General features: G+C 39.5%; 1 protein-coding gene across 4 annotated transcripts in view; it reads right to left on the bottom strand.

The window, feature by feature from the left end:
* The window catches only part of SLK (STE20 like kinase), a 45497-nt gene that overhangs the window by 17827 nt on the left and 9719 nt on the right, over window positions 1-17951 (bottom strand). For 3 of the 4 annotated variants that reach the window (XM_053389283.1, XM_053389286.1, XM_053389284.1), the window contains exons 3-10: window positions 12054-12218; window positions 10337-10385; window positions 8295-8444; window positions 5744-5816; window positions 5189-5383; window positions 4395-4476; window positions 2842-2970; window positions 1000-2445 (exon numbers count right to left, since the gene is read on the bottom strand). In XM_053389283.1, coding sequence (XP_053245258.1) covers window positions 1000-2445; window positions 2842-2970; window positions 4395-4476; window positions 5189-5383; window positions 5744-5816; window positions 8295-8444; window positions 10337-10385; window positions 12054-12218 — 2289 coding nt within the window. The remainder of the gene's footprint in view (window positions 1-999; window positions 2446-2841; window positions 2971-4394; window positions 4477-5188; window positions 5384-5743; window positions 5817-8294; window positions 8445-10336; window positions 10386-12053; window positions 12219-17951) is intronic. The other variant, XM_053389285.1, reaches the window with a different exon arrangement.

Raw genomic sequence — 17951 nt, forward strand, 5'->3', positions numbered from 1 at the left:
TAAAACATATTATATAGTGTGTATGTTAAAAATGTAAAGGTACCCCTGACCATTAGGTCCAGTTGTGGACGACTCTGGGGTCGTGCGCTCATCTCGCTCTATATCGGCCGAGGGAGCCGGCGTTTGTCCGCAGACAGCTTCTGGGTCATGTGGCCAGAATTACTAAGTTGCTTCTGGCAATCTAGAGCAGCGCACGGAAATGCCGTTTACCTTCCCGCCGGAGCAGTACCTATTTATCTACTTGCACTTGATGCGCTTTCGAACTGCTAGGTGGGCAGGAGCTGGGACCGAACAACGGGAGCTCACCCCGTTGCCAGGATTTGAACCGCCGACCTTCCGATCGGCAAGCCCTAGGCTCTGTGGTTTAGACCACAGCGCCGCCCGTGTCCCTCTAGTGTGTATGTTACACACTGCCTATTTTAAGGCTAGCTAACATTTTTTTTCTCAAGGGCCACGTTGATATTTAACTACCCCTCTGAGGGTCATGGTATACACATGCACTACCATACAGCTCACATATGGACCAAACACACATGCACCACCACATATGTACACATACCATGCTCACCAGTTCTATACACAACTCTCTTGTTCTCTTACACACACATAAACACTCAGTATTTCCAGCCTTTCTTATTCCAGCACTGGTGTAGTAAAGGCTGGAAACCCAGCCTTTTATTTTGCACCTACCCCTGTGCTGGAGTGGAGGAATATGCTGCCTTTTGTTCTTAAAAAGCAGGCAGAGAGTTTCATCTCTGATCTTAGTCTTGGGCTTAGAATGGAGACAGAATCCCAAATTTTCTGATTTCATCTCATACCTTTAACATCCTATCTAAAGAACAGGTAGAGAACGTTTACCTCCTGATCAGATTCAGAGACAAGCTGTGGAGGCTAGTGAGCCACTTCCTATGGGTTGGTGGGGCAAATCCAGTGCATGGGCTGGAAGCTAGCTACCCTGATCTGTATCTCTATGTTACTAATAGAATTGTTGACTCTTACTTGTAAAGATATTGATCCACTCTCCTTGTTTTTAGTGAGGAAACTGGAAATGGACAAGTTCAAATCAATGCTGCTGTTGTCAGCAGTGGAACCTCTGCCTGAATCTGTGTCATTTTCTTTAGTGCTTTCAGAATCAACATGATGTGAGTTTTCAACACTATCCTGATTGCCAGATTTATCTTCTGCATGATTTTCTGCAGAGCTAATGCTAATATCGGGTACTGGAGACACCTCATGTTCATGCATCTGCTTGGCTGCAGAATCTTCGAGCTTATTTTCAACTGGCAAGCCACTGGAAACTGCTGGTCGGTCTGTGTCCATTTGTATATTATTCTCATGCTTCTCCTCAGCTCTGTTTTCTAATTTATGTTCAGGTTCTGCAATTTTAACCCCTGATGCAATATTGCTTTCCTCAGTTCTTGCCTCTTCAGTATGTTTTTTGTCTGCTGGCTTATGCTCAATGTTGTCTGCTCTTTCTGAAACACTGACCTCTGTTTCCTTTGTGCTGCTTGTCTTCTTTGAATCGTCATTGTATCCCTCAACTAACTGCTGATCAGAATCTACCATTTTCCCCATTTCTGAGACTTTCTCAGAAGCATCCTCAGCCAGGCACTCTGCTGACTCCTGAGCATTTTCAAGCACTTTATCTACATCAGTGACCTGATTGTTGCCAGTACTGTCAATCTCTTGTGGACTACTGGTACCGTCTTTTATTTGCTTCTGTGGTTCATCAGCTGTCTCAGCTATGACCTTCACCTGTGATTCTTCAGTACCTGCAGTAACTTCATTTTTCTGACTTTCGGCCTCTTTCAGATCACCCTCTTTACATTTGTCATCCCCTTGCAATTCCTCAACCTCTTTAATTCCTTCGGTAGGCTTTGCCTCTTCCATTTCATTTTCCTGGAGGTTTGTGGTACTTTCTTCTTTCACAACAGCTGCTTTAGAGACTGCATCTGTAATTTCTGCACTGCTGCCTCCATCATGAGGAATTGTTTCTTGTTTGTTTTCAACCGTTGATTCATTTGTGAAGTCCTTTCCTTCCTCTGTTTTTAGACTGGGCTCAACGTTAGTTTCAGATACTACTGTGCCAATCTCCTTTTCCTCTTTCTGTGACTCTGTGTTTTCACTTAATCTTGAATTTTCAATTGTCTTCTCGGTCTTCTTCGCTTCCTCATCTTCATGGAGCAATGCAGATCCATTCTTCAGTTTTTCAGTGTCTTCTTGTATGGTGCCACTTGTGCTTGCAATGTATTTCTCCTTTTCATTTTTGTCAGGAGTCACACTTGTTTTTTCACCTTCAGGTGCACTAGTACTATTCTGTTCTGTGGATGAACGCTCTGTTTTTTCAGAAACAGATTCCAGAATACTGGCATTCTGTGAAAGTTTATCCTCTTCGGAGCTGGCAATGCTGAGGTCAGATGAGGCTCGTTTACTTGCAGGTAACTGCTAAAATAGACACACAAAAAACTGATTAGCTATACAATGCAGTAATAAGGAAATAATGCTATCAAAGTTTTATATCAACCAATGGAGAATTTAATGGTGAATACAGGGCAGAAGTGACCTGTTCCTTTTTCCTCCCTACTATGGATTTTCCTAATTTACTGTACTGATAGGAGGGGGAGAAGTAACCACTGACTCCAGAGCTGGCAGAGGTTTTATCTTACCTGGGACATACTGGAGGAATGGGAGGATCCCATGGTCCTCCTCCTGCTTATAAAAGGCAATTAGCATTGTATCCCTAAGCTCAATTACATGAAAGATCAATGGAAATGAATACAATTCATAGCTGTAAACTGCAGCACAAGTTAAAATATTTTTGAAATATTTATTTTAACTTACCAGAGAATTTTCAGTTTCTTCCTCTTCTTCCTCCTCTTTCCCATCTTCTACTTCCTCTGTAACTTCAGCCTTTGCTTCTGCAATCAGTTCTCTGACTGGTTTATTAGAAGTTACAGTAACAAATGGATGCTGTTTAAAAAGGCATAATATCAGTTAATCAAAATTAAAAACCATTTAATAGCAACATATTTTATCACTTAGGGCCAGGTTATGGTCTTTTTTGCATCCAACTCAAAATAAAAAATAGAACACTTAAAGGAAAATTTATACTGCTTACAACTTTTTTCTGTGCTATTTGTTCTTCTATTTTCAAGTCTAAGATCATTTACATTTATTTATTTGAAATTTTGCATGGCTGAAGCTAAGAGTGTTTCTCTGGCAGATTTTCTTTGCCTGGCTCCATTTCAGAAGTCTTTATTTTTAAATCTAATGTATTTTAGATGGGAACATAAATGAAGTAACCAAGTCATATTCATCCTATAACATTTATTTAGGTTAGCTCCTTGTAAACTATGAAGGAGACTGCAGCTTCTGAAATACCAGGCAGTAATAAGCAACAGCTGGAATCCAGAGGACCTATGCATAACCAAGGTCTGGATATACTTTTGTCAGAATGTCTGTCTTCTCCCTAGAACCATCCAAGTGCTCTTTAAATTCTCAAGCTCCCTTAGACATAAGAGCTTCTCATGATAATACCAGTGGTAAAGGAGAAGAGTAACAGCACCAATGGGTGCATGCTATTCACTCACTTCCCCAATGCCCTCTTCTAAAGATCTGCATGCCTAAATTACCAGCTACTTTTAAAATCCAAAGCATGGCCCCAGTGTCTCACCATCGCCCTTCCTGCTGTCCAAAGGGGATTACAGACCTGTCATCTTTTGGAACTGCTGCTTCGAGGAGCAGCTGAAAGGGGAGGTGGGGGAGCACTGTTCAAAGTGATGGCTGAAAAGGCTTTCCATGCCCTTCATGTTGGAAAAGTTTAAGGAACCAGAGCAGAGCCCTCTTTGCTTGTGCTTAGCGGCTTTCTGATCAGCTGAGTTTGGGGATGGGGGACAGAGACTGCAGGGAGGATAGTTTTAAAATTTCCCCACAGTGTTCCTTTCATTCCATCCTGCTGATTGGGAAAGGTTGTGTGGATATACTTGTCTGTGTGCCTCTGTGGTGCATGTTGGATGTATCTACGGTGTATGTATACGCATGTTTGCAAAAGAGTGTAGAGTTGTCCTGTTTGTCACTAGCATATGGCTCCTGGAAAACTGGCATTTTATTTATTTTATGTTGCTTTTAGTATTTTTTATTGCAAGCACTGCAGTTTTTTAAAAACAAGTTATTTGCTGTTTTTATCATTCTCTGGCTAGAAAAGTGGGGTATTAACCAGTTGGTGCTGACGCCTAACACTCTGGTGACCATTGGCAAATGCATGTTCTAAATAAAGTTAAAACATACAAAGATTGAAAATTCAGCAGACTTTTAAAATAGTTCCTGTCTTAAATTATTTATATAAAGTCACTCAATAAAATATCATGACTCAATAGACACTTCGTTCTTCCTACCTGTAGAAGCTCAGCAGTGTTCCACCTGGCATCTACATTTTTTTCCAAACATTTCCTTAAAAAGTCTTTGAAGTCAGCAGACCTGCATAAAAGAAGCTGAATTCAATAAATGCTATACATTCAGCACTACATACAAATTGAGTGATGTCATCCATGTCATCAGAAGTATCTAATGACTGTCAGATAAAAATAATTTCAGTACCGTCTACTTCTTGCCTGCTACCTCTCGTAAGATCCACAGTACACTGTTAATAAGCTATTATACGAGAAACGTGCTAAGAGGAAGGCACGCTTGGCAAATCCACAACGTGATCAACTCCCGCCTGGGAACCAATGTCCCCAACTGTGGAAGGATGTGTGGATCCAGAATTGGCCTCCACAGTCACTTGCGGATTCATTGTTAAAACAGTGTTTATGGAAGACAATCTTACTTGGCTATGAGTGATCGCCAAAGAAGAAGAAGATACTTCAAATCATTTTAATGAAGATTGATGTCCAAGACTATTGTACTATTTTATTTCTATAGCACCACTATCTGCATCCTCATCTTGAGGCAAGCTCACTCTCCTCCGGTGATGTACACCAATATTTAACTGAAAGCTAGCCTAATTAATATCCAGCTAAGCTTGAAATGCCTATTTGCTTCTAGGGGGAAACAACATTTAACTCTTGAGGCCTAAGTGTGCTTTTTTGCCAATTGACAATCTTAAAAATTAAGACAGCTCTATTATTCTGTACCTAGGTATTATTCTTGGAAAATAAAAATATACCATAAAATAAAATAGAATAATCACCATTTTGAAGGTTGTGCCAACGATGGTGGTTCCGACTTTGCTATTTTCAGCAGAACACGCATTGGATTCAGTTCATGATGAGGTGGTTCTATTTCAGCCATTTCTATTAAAGTGACACCTAAAGACCAAACATCAGCCTTGTAATCATAAGGCCTGTCTTTAGAGGTCTCACACATTACTACTTCAGGAGCCATCCTGGGATAGAAAGAAAGAAAAGATTTTTTAAGATCTATTATCTGTAGTAAGTGGTATTTTCAACAGTGAGAAGAAATATATCCAAGGGGAAATATCTATCCCAGTTAAATGGAAATAATCAACATCATCAGAGTAGAGCCACTGAAATAAATGTATATAAATTACTTTAAACCATTGATTCCAATGGGTCAGAGTATGACTAATTTTACATATAAATTAAGGTTAATAAAACCAGTAAATGCTCCAACAAAACAATATTATCATTTTGTTTACTATATTTGATTTTTTTAGATAAACAATTGTTTATAAAATGCAATATGCTGCACTCAGCATAAAACAGTACAAAAACTGCACACATACCAATATGGAGTACCAATGAAAGAATCTCGTCTTTGTATTGTCCTTGTATTTTTAGCAGACACTCCAAAATCCGCTTCAAACAAATGAGAAAACATTACAGTCACTCATACCAATATACACTTTTACTTCAAACAGTGTCAGTTATGTAAAAACTTGTATAACACCACTCATTTGTCAAGAATATTCAACAGGTTTACAACAAAAAATATGAATTAATAGAGAAAGGATTAAGCTCATGAGTGATGAGAGCATAGTTTAACCTAGTGAGTTAAACTATGTGACAAGTGACAAGTGAGGCACAGGTAGGGGCATGACTTCTTTTCACTTCAGGCTGAACTCCCAAATTGGAAGCTTGTACCTCCAATAGCACTGAGCTTCCTGGGCACTCTTTGCCAAAAGAATCACTTTAATCATGTATATTTGCATTGGTTTTATAAATCATTGAATGTTACTATAATGACAAAGATTGATTTTCTTGGGGTTCAAGAAGACAGAAAAATGGATGAGGTTTGTAGAAGTTTATATTTATAATGGAATAACCAATATGCTCTGTGAACACTTAACTGATATAGTTATGCATTTTAATTATATGATTATATCGTTTAATATTTTGATATATTTTGATATAAACATCAGAGGGAAAGGGGCATAAAAGTCCACATCAACAGAAATATGAAGGAAATTCATTCTACAAGTTACTAGTAGCAAAGATGAGTATCCCCAATAAGCACTAAGCTGTTGTCCCCACTAACATCATGAATGCTTAGTAAAATGTAACACAACAATGCAGTTCCACATGAAGCCACACAATGGAAATGGGCTAGTTCACAGTACGTGGTTAGAAACATATTTCGGAATTTTGACGGAAATCTGCTTGTCCGATGTAATTATTTTCCCTTCCTTCCACCCTGGGTTATTCTGGGCATTCTCCCAAACCTCCAGAGTGGATTTGGTGAAGGCTTGGAGATATGTGGGGGAAGGAGAGCCCTGCTGCAATAGCAGGAGTCCTTGTGCTGACTTCTGCTTATAAACTGGACTACAGTGGTACCTTGGGTTACGAACTTAATCCGTTCTGGAGGTCCGTTCTTAGACCAAAGCATTCTTAAACCGAGGCACGCGCTTTCCCTAATGAGACCTACTTCCGGTATTGCAGAGTTTGTTGTCCGAAGCGTTCGTTAACAGGACTGTTCATAGACCAAGGTACCACTGTAGTTGAATCTGGCCCTATGAGTTTAAGAAGCCAGTTTGCCAATACTGAAACGTTCTGCCTAAAGATGCAAATAGTAAACGGAGCTGAGGAGGAAGCTGTTCCTCAGTTTAAGTCAATAGTTTCAATCTGGGAAGAAAAGAAATGTATGTCCATTCCTTAATCCCCACACATTCATGTGGATTTCCTAAAATGGCCTTTAAACATCTTAGCGGGCTAAGTTATGACCAAACAGCAAGCAGCCACCACAAAAAGCAAGGGCGAAAGGCAGACACTGCCCTGAAGATCTAAGCTCAAACTATTTTTAAAGATTTATTGTGAGAATGAAATAAAGCTATATATAATAATCTAAAAGGAGCCTAATAATCCAATGAAACAAATTACAGCACAACAGAAGGCATTTACTTGCTGGTACAAATATTCAAAATGCTGAAACTCAATAGGCACATCTTATTCCTTAAGACTAAAGTAAGTACTTCAGCATTCAATGCATAATTTACATATTGACTCCACTCCCACAGCATGTATTGAAAGCCAAGTACAAACTATTGTTTAAAAGTTGGATTAAAAATATATTGCTTCTATGAGGACATAACAGTCCTGCTGGATTAAGCCCAAAGACCCATGTAGTACAGCATTTTCATCTTACAACGGCCAACTAGATGCCTATGAGAAACCTGCAAACAGAAACTGAGTGTAACAGTGCTCTCCTCACTTGACTTGTGATTACCAGCAACTGGTATTCAGAAGCATGCCATTCATATTATCTCAGTGGTTATTGCTTCTGACCAATCAAGGAATCCCTTTCAGTGGACAGCTGGCGTTTTTATTTTCCCACATGGAAACCTTAGCCGATATGATGGTGTTTCTTGGCATGGCACCTGACCATGCAGAAGCAACAGCCACATTGTAAGGGTAGCATATGATTGAACCTTATCTGTAACTGCCAGATGCTGGGGTTTAAAAAACAGGCAATGAATATTGATAGCATGCCTTGATTATAATCTTCCCCAAGCATTTGGTAGGTCAGTACAATACGAAGAAATGGTCTAGCTATGTAGATCATTTATCTGAACAAGTACAGGCATTTTAAAGTGTTTCTATGTGTGTCCCAAAAAACATACCACATCAGGCTTTAAGAAACATTAAAGTATTCAGTACAAGTACTACAATAGGCCCACCCATTCACTCTGAAATCCAAAGGAAATTTGTCAAGTGTAATTACAATAATTACTAAAATTGTTTATTTTCCAGGTCAACAAAACTTACTTATAACAGCTGGAAAATAATACATCATGAAATCTCTTTTCATCCAAGTTAAATTTTTAAAAGAGGAATACTCACCTAGCTTAATGTCTCCATCCAATGTGAAAAGAATATTGCCAGCTTTTAGATCTCTATGAATGATCTTATTTTCATGCAGATAGTGCAGCGCCTCAAGTGTCTGCCTGCAAACTACCCTGATCTGTGGCTCGGTTAGTGGCCTCTCAAGTTCTACAAGAAAAGCATACTCTCAGAATATAAAAACCATCATTTGCAGATTGCATTGATTCACATTTTTTAATAAACATTTGCTTCAACCTGATAAGTCTTAAAAGCTGATCAAACAGAACGGGATTCTCCAACCTAGTGTTGTTTAGATGTGTTTGACTACAGCTCCTATCATTCCCCCAGTTACCTAGGCCACTGGAGTGAACAACTTGTAGTTCAACACATTAGGAGGGTACGAGATTGGAGAAACCTAATACAGAAGCCACAGTGTGAAGAAATATGAAGAAGCACCACGAAGAATCAAAACAAAAATGAGAACAGGCTCTGATGCTTACTGGTCACATAACTTTTATTATAGTTCTATGTGTTTTGGAATGAAATAGTCCTTCAGGAACTTGAAAAACTTGCAAGCTCCTGAAATTATCACCCTAGCTATTCATTGCAGACACAGAGAGAATAAACCTGTTCAAAGTTGGTTGTTAAGTTCAGACTTTCCAAACAAGTACCTTAAAGTACTTGCAAGCTTTTCAAGTTCTTGAAGGAGTATTTCAGAAACAGAGAGTTAACATAAAAGTCTTGCAACACTAAGCAGTGGAACCTGTTTTCTTTGTTTTAATGTAAAAGCTATGTCATAGATATTTATATCCACAATAGTTCAAATGCTGTCTTGTTTTTCATTTTGCAGCATTGCTGAATCATGATACTTTTGTGTATGTGTATGTTTGCTACTAAATACATTAAAATAAAACAGTTTAACTATGGATATTCTTATATATAAAATGGGTACAGAAAATATATTAAACCAGGCATGGGCAACCTCCCCCCCCCCCGATGTTGCTGAACCACAACTTCCATCATCCCCAGCAAGAATGGTCAATAGCTAATGATGGGTAATTCAGCAACATTTGGAGGGTCAAGGGATCCCCATACTCTGTGGTGAGCAATCTAAATATGTTGCCAAACTATTTTTTATATGGAGCACATTTCTCACAGATCAGAACTGGCAACACACTTCCTTTTACACCTGAATTCTTTTATCTTATACACTAGTCAAAATGGAGGTGGCTGAGAGTGAAAAAAGGGAGGTGCTGCAGAAGGAACAGTACTATTCTGGGCTCCAGCTTTCTCATCAAAGCTAAAATGAGAGATAAGAATGGCCTGTTGGGGAAGTTCAAGAAGTCCTGCTGCTCTGGTAACTAGGATGAAGTAACACTCTTTTGGGGGTTTTACTGTGGTTTTCAAGAGGTCTTGAAATGAACTCCTTTAGTGAGATCAGAAACTGCTCTTCCCCTTAAGGCCTTTCTTAGGAGTGACAAAGCTTTTTATTTTGGAAGGATTTTAACTACTAAATTAATTCCTAGGGTAGATTTGGTAAGTAGTGTCTTTTGTGTTAAATGTATACAAATGTTTAAAATCACAAGGGTCGCCCGTCCCCAAATGAACCAACCTGAACACTGCAATCCTCGTTTGAGGCCCTTTTTTGCGTGCTTCTTCCATGAGAGGTCTGAAGGGTGGCAACACAGAGTGGGCCTTTTCTGCAGCGGCTCCCTGCTTGTGGAGGGAGGCTCACCTAGTGCCTTTGTTACGTTCCTTTCGGCACCAAGCAAAACATTCCCCTTCTCCCAGGCCTTTTGCTAATTAAACAATCTGTGGCCTTTTAAACTGTGCGTGGTGTGGTGTGGTTATTGTTATTGTTTGTTTGTTTGTTTGTTTGTATGCTATGTATTTTTGTGTTTTTATATTGTAAACCACCCCATGATCCTCAGATGAAGGGCAGTGCAGAAAATAGATAAATAGATAGACAGACAGACAGATAGATTTTGGTACACAGTATAACCAAACTGTTAATATGCAAAATTGTAGCTTTCTTTTGCAAAACGTAATATTGTACTTGCCCAACATTACAGCATCTACAGCACCACCAGCACAGAATTCAATCAGGATCTGCATATAAAAAATAAAATAATCTATTTTTAAACTTCCAAGTATTGAGATTTAACTTTGGCTAGTCAGAGCACAGAAGATAAATCAAAACTCCCCTAACCAAGGACTCAGCTAGATGGGTAAAGAAAAAGCTATTTTATGTGTTATATATGTGATATAACATTGTGCCACCAGATGGCGCTGTGGAGTCCCACTTTTCTCTACCTGTTTTCCCTGTTTAAATTTACAATACATTTAACTGAAACACTCAAGTGTATCAACATTTTGAGGCTTCTGATGTTTGACTAATCAGTCACTCTCTCCTTTCCTCTTTGGGTTGTGAATGTTTGTTGATGACAAAAGATGGCCGGCTTTTACTGGCCATATTGCTTGCTTTCATTTATAGAAATGAAGAACTCTGCATCTGATATTTAGCAAGCAGCAACAATAGAAAACCTAGCATTTTGTTACTGTTACAATGTGTGGGCACACAATGAAAAACACTGCAATTCCTGTCCCTGCCCAACCCTCAAACACTCTTTCTAGGGAGGCTATATGCTTAAATCAAATTGAGCACTGCTTATGGGCAGAACTGTCTATACCAGGGTGGGGAACCTCAGGCCCACCAGCTGAATGTGGCCCTCCAAGCCTCTTATCTGGTCCTCAGGACTTTCTCTAGGTCTCACACCCCTCCCCTACTGGTCTAGAATTCTAAGATTTAACAAATAGACCTTATAATATGCAACTCCCCCATTAGCTAAAATTTTAAGAAGGCAACAGACTTTGGAGGGGGGAAATTCCACAAAAATTCTGGAAACCCGGGATTGAGGCTTATACCCCCATGATTTTCTGAATGTAGTAAGCCACAGTAAACAAAGTGTGGCCTGCTTAGTGTAGGTCAGGCTCCTCCCTGTCTCTCTGTGTATCTCTCCCCCACTTAGGGGGGTAAAGCGGACCCCTGACTGTTAAGTCCAGCCACGGATAACTCTGGGGTTGTGGTGCTCATCTCGCTTTACTGGCTGAGGGAGCTGGTGTACAGCTTCCGGGTCATGTGGCCAGCATGACTAAGCCGCTTCTGATGAACCAGAGCAGCACACAGAAACACCGTTTACATTCCCCCTTGAGCAGTATCTATTTATCTACTTGCACTTGACGTGCTTTCAAACTGCTAGGTGGGCAATAGCTGGGACCAAACAACAGGAGCTCACCCCGTTGCGGGGATTCGAACCACCAACCTTCTGATCAGCAGGCCCTAGGCTCAGTGGTTTAGACCACAGCGCTACCCGCCCACCTGTCAGTTGGTGAAAATGATCTGTTCCTTTCACCTAGGCTGGCAAAAATAAAAGCCCAATCCATCACATTTGAGAGCATAAAGATTTTTACAATGAAAGGGCAAGATATAAGTACTCTTAAATAAATATATAAATTTCAAGTAAAATATCTTATTTTATGAATTGAGATCTCTAGCAAAAGCTTTTGCCTTAACAGCAAGCATATTTAGGTCTAAAGTTACACTCCAGAAGGTTTAAGCACCCTTTCCTCCACTGTCAACAAACTGTACATATGCAAACAAAAAGTACTAATTAAACACCCATATTGTACTGAAGTATTGTTTTGTCAAGTCATAAAGACACTGTAATTTCACATCTTCTCCTAAAGTACAGGCTCTGAACAACAGCAAATACCTACCCAAAGGTTGTTTTCATAATAAAAGGCATCTAGAAGTTTGACAATGTTAGGATGATCACAGGATGCTAGGATATCAATTTCAACCATGTAGTCTTCAAGTTCTTCCTCAGATTTAGTATCAATCACCTTTGCAGCAGCAAGCACATTTGTTTCTTTGTTCTGAGCCTGGAAAATACATTGAAACAAAATTCTGGTCAGTTGTTTTACTTGTTCCAATTTATATAACTTTATGAGCACTTCCCCATCTTCAACAGACTCTACAAAGAAGTATTAACATTGTAAAATGTCTATGTTTTAATTACCCTCTAATTCATTGTCTCATCTCTCATCCAGCTTTTACTGTTACTGGACTCTTTGGGGAGTGGGGAAAACAGTCTACAAGTTGATTCCTTCCTGCATTACCCCAGTATGAAGGCAACAAAAAGAAGGGGAGGGTGATAAACAACGGAAAACTTTAAGGTAATATTACACACTGCTTACGTCTTCCACATCTGAATGTGGAGGTATGTTCTTGTTTCTGGCTAATCCTAGACAAATTGCATATGAAAGTAGCAACCCACATAATGTGTAAGACCTAAGACACAAAGTACACCTTTGTCTCCTTTAGAGGTTTAAACATATCCACAAGTAAAATGACATACAAGGTGAAGGCAAAACTCTGAACTAGTGTGATGTTCTACATCACTGATAAACACACACAGAGAGACACAAGTTGCCAAATACAGGCCAGGAAACAAGTCAACAAAGTTATGAGGATACAACCAGGAAGAAATGCCACCAATAAAATCAGAAATATTCAACTTCTTGGGGGTTTTTTTGGTTAGGGGGTGGATATTGTAAAGCATGATGGCCTTAACATGGTGTCAGGCTAAATGCAGCGTTTCATTGTGCATTCTGTGGGCTTTGGCTCTCTTGTGGGCTTCATCTGTCTTCATGGCTATTATATGCCTCTACTGTTTTGAGTGCTGTTTCCATATCAACCACCTCAGCATTAGCAACAGACTACCCAGCGTATTTGTTGCGGTTCTTTTCCTTCCTCCCAGACATGGTTACTTACAACCCACAAAGTTATATATACAAAACTGGCAACAACCTGAAGCATTTAAAGTAGTTTGGATTTCTTTCATCTCATGTATTAATTTGCCTATGGAGGGCATTAAGCCAAAGTGTCCTAGAATTCCTTTTGGAAAGATTTGTTGACATATTTTACCTTGCCATATCCTTGATTATGGAGGAAGTGAATTTTCCGCTCCTCTCCCCTATCTTTGCATGTAAATTTCCTGAATATGACAATGTTAGTCTGTTATATTGACTTGTTTATTAGTGTGCATATTTATGTATATCTTTAAAACAAATACACACTTGTCTGGTTAAGCATATTATTTTCCTCACATTTCCAGTAGTTCCATGGGCCTTATTCACATTTTCTAAGCTAAAATGAAACACACCTCATTTTTACCTTTTATAACAAGGAAATCAGTGAAACAAACAAACAAAAGTTGTACATTTGCAAGAGCTGTCAAAACAGCAGCAAATGATTCAGAGTGGAAGCTGCAGGTTCACCTTTAAATGTGAACATCAGTTGCAAAGTTAAGGGTTTGGAGAGCAGGAGTGTTGGAAAGACTAACTGGGCTGTGAGTTTGGGTGGATGGAAAACTATTTATTTACTTATTTGCTTACTTGCTTGTTTGGCACCCAGGGCAGATGTCCTGTCACAACCCTGGCCTATTGTGACATGGAAGAGATCAACCACCAAAGCAAAATTCCATATTTTCCCGTGTATTAGATGAGGTTTTAAACTCAAAAATCATGTCAAAAAACTGGGGTTGTCATATACACAGATAGTGGTGGTGGTGGGGGAGGAGCTGCGCGCTGCCAGCCAGCCAGCTGATTGGTGGGCGCGCAACTCCCCCCCATGCCGCTGTGGGAGGCGCGTGCTCAGGAGAGCATTTCCCGCAGCTGCATTGAGGGGAAGCTGCGTGTGCCAGCCAGGTGGTTGATGGCCCACGCTCTAGGGAGCTTCCTGCCCACAGTGGCATGGGGGAGCAGCTGCCCACTTTGCCAACCCCCAGCAACAGCCCTGCTGGGGTGATGGCACGAGTGGAGTGCAATTTCCCCTTTAAAAAGCTCAACAACTTTGGGCCATCTCCCCTCAGTTTCTTTAAAGTCAGTCCCCCAAAATACGGGGCATCTTATACATGGAAAAATACGGTAACGTGGAAAAGGAGACGTAGTAATTCCACACACTTAACATAAGTCAACTGTGTGATGCAGTAGCAGCGAAAGCGGTGGGGTGGGGGGGGGAAAGGTAATGCTATTCTAGGCTGTATCAACAGAAATATAGTGTCCAGATCAAGGGAAGTCCTGCCTTATTCTGCCTTGGTCAGACCACACATGGAATACTGTGTCCAGTTCTGGGCACCACAATTTAAAAAGGATATTGGCAAGCTGGAACGTGTGCAAAGGAGGGCAACCAAGAAGATCAAGGGTCTGGAAACAGCCTTATGAGGAATGGTTGAAGGAGCTGGAAAAGAGACTGAGAGGAGATATGATAGCCCTTGAGATATTTCAAGGTGGCTATCACATGGAAGAGGGAACAAGCTTGCTTTCTCCTGCTCTAGAGAAATGGCTTCAAGTTACAAGAAAGGAGATTCCAACTAAAATTCAGGAAGACCTTTCTGATGGGAAGAGTTGTTCAACAGTGGAACAGTGGTGATGGGCTCTCTTTCATTTGATGTTTTAAGCACTGGTTGTATGGCCATCTGTCATGAAGAAGAAGAGAAGTTTGGATTTGATATCCCGCTTTATCACTACCTGAAGGAGTCTCAAAGTGGCTAACACGCTCCTTTCCCTTCCTTCCCCACAACAAACACTCTGTGAGGTGAGTAGTGCTGAGAGACTTCAAAGAAGTGTGACTAGCCCAAGGTCACCCAGCAGCTGCATGAATGTTAGTTGAGATTCCTGCATTGCAAGAGATTGAACTATGGGTCATTTTCAATTGCACAGTTCTATAGTAGCATTACCTTAAGTCCCCTGTGGCTGGAAGATGCTGCCCACAGAAAGGAACGAACTATTTAGTATGCCTGCAAGAAGCAAATCTGCAGCTTGACTTCTATCACTTCAATTTGTAATGCTCATTTTATTTTTTTGTAGTGGTCTGTATAACTGCATTGGTAATTTAATTTTTGGGAGGAGATATCACAGAAACCATAGTTCAGAGATGCTGGACTTTTTTTAAAAAAGAAAAACATCTTAATTTACTGTATTAGTTGATCTTCAATGGCTGTTCAATGTGGTTTGTGCATGAATCATTCCACATTGTAAGTGGGCCTCCCTAAATAACTGCAAATGCTTTACGGAGCGAATGACATACTCACAATGCAGCTTCAAAGTATTGGGAAAGGAAGTGAAGCACCAAACCAAATAAATCAACAATACTCCACTCATATTAGATTTTTGTTACTGTGATGGAGTCCAGATTTTGCTTTTGTAAGCTATGGCCAGTATTTTTCCTGGCCTAATAACCGACCCAGGTGTCATGTAATACTACTGATCTATATCAGGAATGGTGAATCTTTTTTATATCATCATACACACATACTCATAGAAGGGTCTAGATGAAAGTTTCCTACCCCTGTTCTATATGTGGGGAAACCCATCATTATAAGCTACTGAAAATAAACCAGCATATCTAAAGACCATAGCCTTATGGGCCAGTATTTGTTTTCTGTGGAGAATTTCTTTCTGTTCAGTCACACTGGCAGTGACCTTCCAAGATCTCAGTCTTTCCAACCCAGCCACCCGCTAAGATACTTTAAACTGGAGCTGTGTAGGACTTAACTTGGGACCGTCCACATGTAAAGCATGACAAAGCAATAACCTCTTCATTTTATGATTTTTTTTTCAGATCTTCCTGTTTTCTGAAACATTTTCAAGCACTCAAGAACATCTATCAAGTCTAGAGTCTTGTACCTTAGAGATCAGACATGGGGACAGTGAATGCAAATAATATTTGTGTTATGCCACAAGAGTAAATCTGTGTACAGATAATTGTGTAGTACGGTCTCCACTAAATGATTATGTGAATACAGTTGCAGAAAAGCTTGAGGAATGAAACAAAACTCCGTTGTTTTTCTTCCATAGTTTTGCTGAACTATGAAGTAGTAACTAGCATCAATATAAATGTAGAAGTGAATCTTATCAGTGAAAAAAAATGACTAGGCTAACTTCCAACAGTTTCCGCAAGCATATTATACAACTTTTTAAGTTGTCACTTTATTCCTCTCACATTCTAACTCTCAGTTTACCAGCAGGACCATCTCACATGCTTTCCTCATTAATAGGCCAACAAACAAGTAACAAAACTGCATGACTAGCTTTTCAAGTACTACTTGTAAAAGAGGCTTTATACAAGAATGTGTACTAGGCAAACACATTTATCACACAGTGATTCATTTTTCCTTCCACAGAATTAAAATCAACTTTGAAAGTTGGGAAACAACAGTTTACAAATAATTTAAGCAGGGTCTAATTTGAAAACTGCATTGATGTTTAATAAGTGTCAAGACTTTAATTTATAAAGTTACAAGTACGTAGCATAGTTCATGGCACAAAATCATAAGCATATATTTTAATTATGTATGTATTTATAGTCTGCTTTCGTAAATGTTTATCAAGGCAACATACAACATGCAAAAGGAAAATTAATTCAGTAAAGCATCAATAAAACATCACTAAAACACCAGTAAATATTAGGTTATAAGAATTTTTTTTTGTAGTAAACATCTATCTAAACAGTTTTCATACAGCATTTATCTCCCTTGACTGGCCTATCTGAAGTTAGATGAATTTGAAAACATTCCATTATTTCCAAATAGTAAAAATACAGTATTACAAGTCTGTTGAGCTTAAAAGGACCACAGATTGAATGCTACAGACCCGATGTAAGAGCACCTTTATAAAAGCTGCTGTTGGCAGAACAGAACACAATTATACACAGAATTGAGAAGATTTTTCTCCAAGAGGTGATAACTGTGTTCTACCAGTTTGAGTTTTGAACTTAAGTATGATGTAAATTAAGTAACCAAATGTACTGCACCTATATGCATAAAGGCAACACACCTAAGCATAATTCTGCAAGTGTTAATATTTTATCCATAATTATCAAGCTTTAAGACTATATTAAAGTAACTATTATGTTTGGGTCAAAATGTCTTCTTTCAAATGGAGAAACTCTTATTAACATGAGAATGCTAAAACAAAGAAACAAGCAACACATTAAGAGTGGACTAGGGAATTCTATGTAGGATTATGGAGACTGCTTAGGTAACAATCTCCTCCCCACGGAATCCTATTGGGGGCGGGCTCTCCCAACCCTCCAGAGCAGATTTAAAGAAGATACAGAGAGTACCATCCCTGTTGCACCAGTGGGAGTGTTTGCACTGCTAGTAGAATGGGGTGATTGAATCTGACCCTAAGGCTGCAACCCTAGAGTTTTCTATTTGAGGAGAAGCTCCATTTAGTTCAGTGGCACTTATACTTCTGGGTTGATGTTCACAGGATTGCACTCAAGGGACAGATTACTTAACTTTTTGCCTTTTATATATCCTTTTATCTGTCTGCCCCTACTAGGTGCAGATTTTCCATCATCAATCAAGTACATGGAAATAGCCTCTTCAATATTTCCACACATTTCTTTCTTCTGTTGCACTGGTTAGTATTACTGTATCTGTCAAAGATTTGGGAAATCATGCTATCAGTAAAAGTGACAAGAGCCAGGTCAATACCCTTCCTGCAAACAGAGACTATTTATTCTTTCTCCTCATCTTATCTCTTCCGTCTGCCATCACTCTAAAAATAACTTTAGTGTAAATATTGCTGGTGCTTGGGACACTTTTG

The sequence above is a fragment of the Podarcis raffonei genome, chromosome 5 (assembly GCF_027172205.1).
Source record: "Podarcis raffonei isolate rPodRaf1 chromosome 5, rPodRaf1.pri, whole genome shotgun sequence".
Taxonomy (NCBI): domain Eukaryota; kingdom Metazoa; phylum Chordata; class Lepidosauria; order Squamata; family Lacertidae; genus Podarcis; species Podarcis raffonei.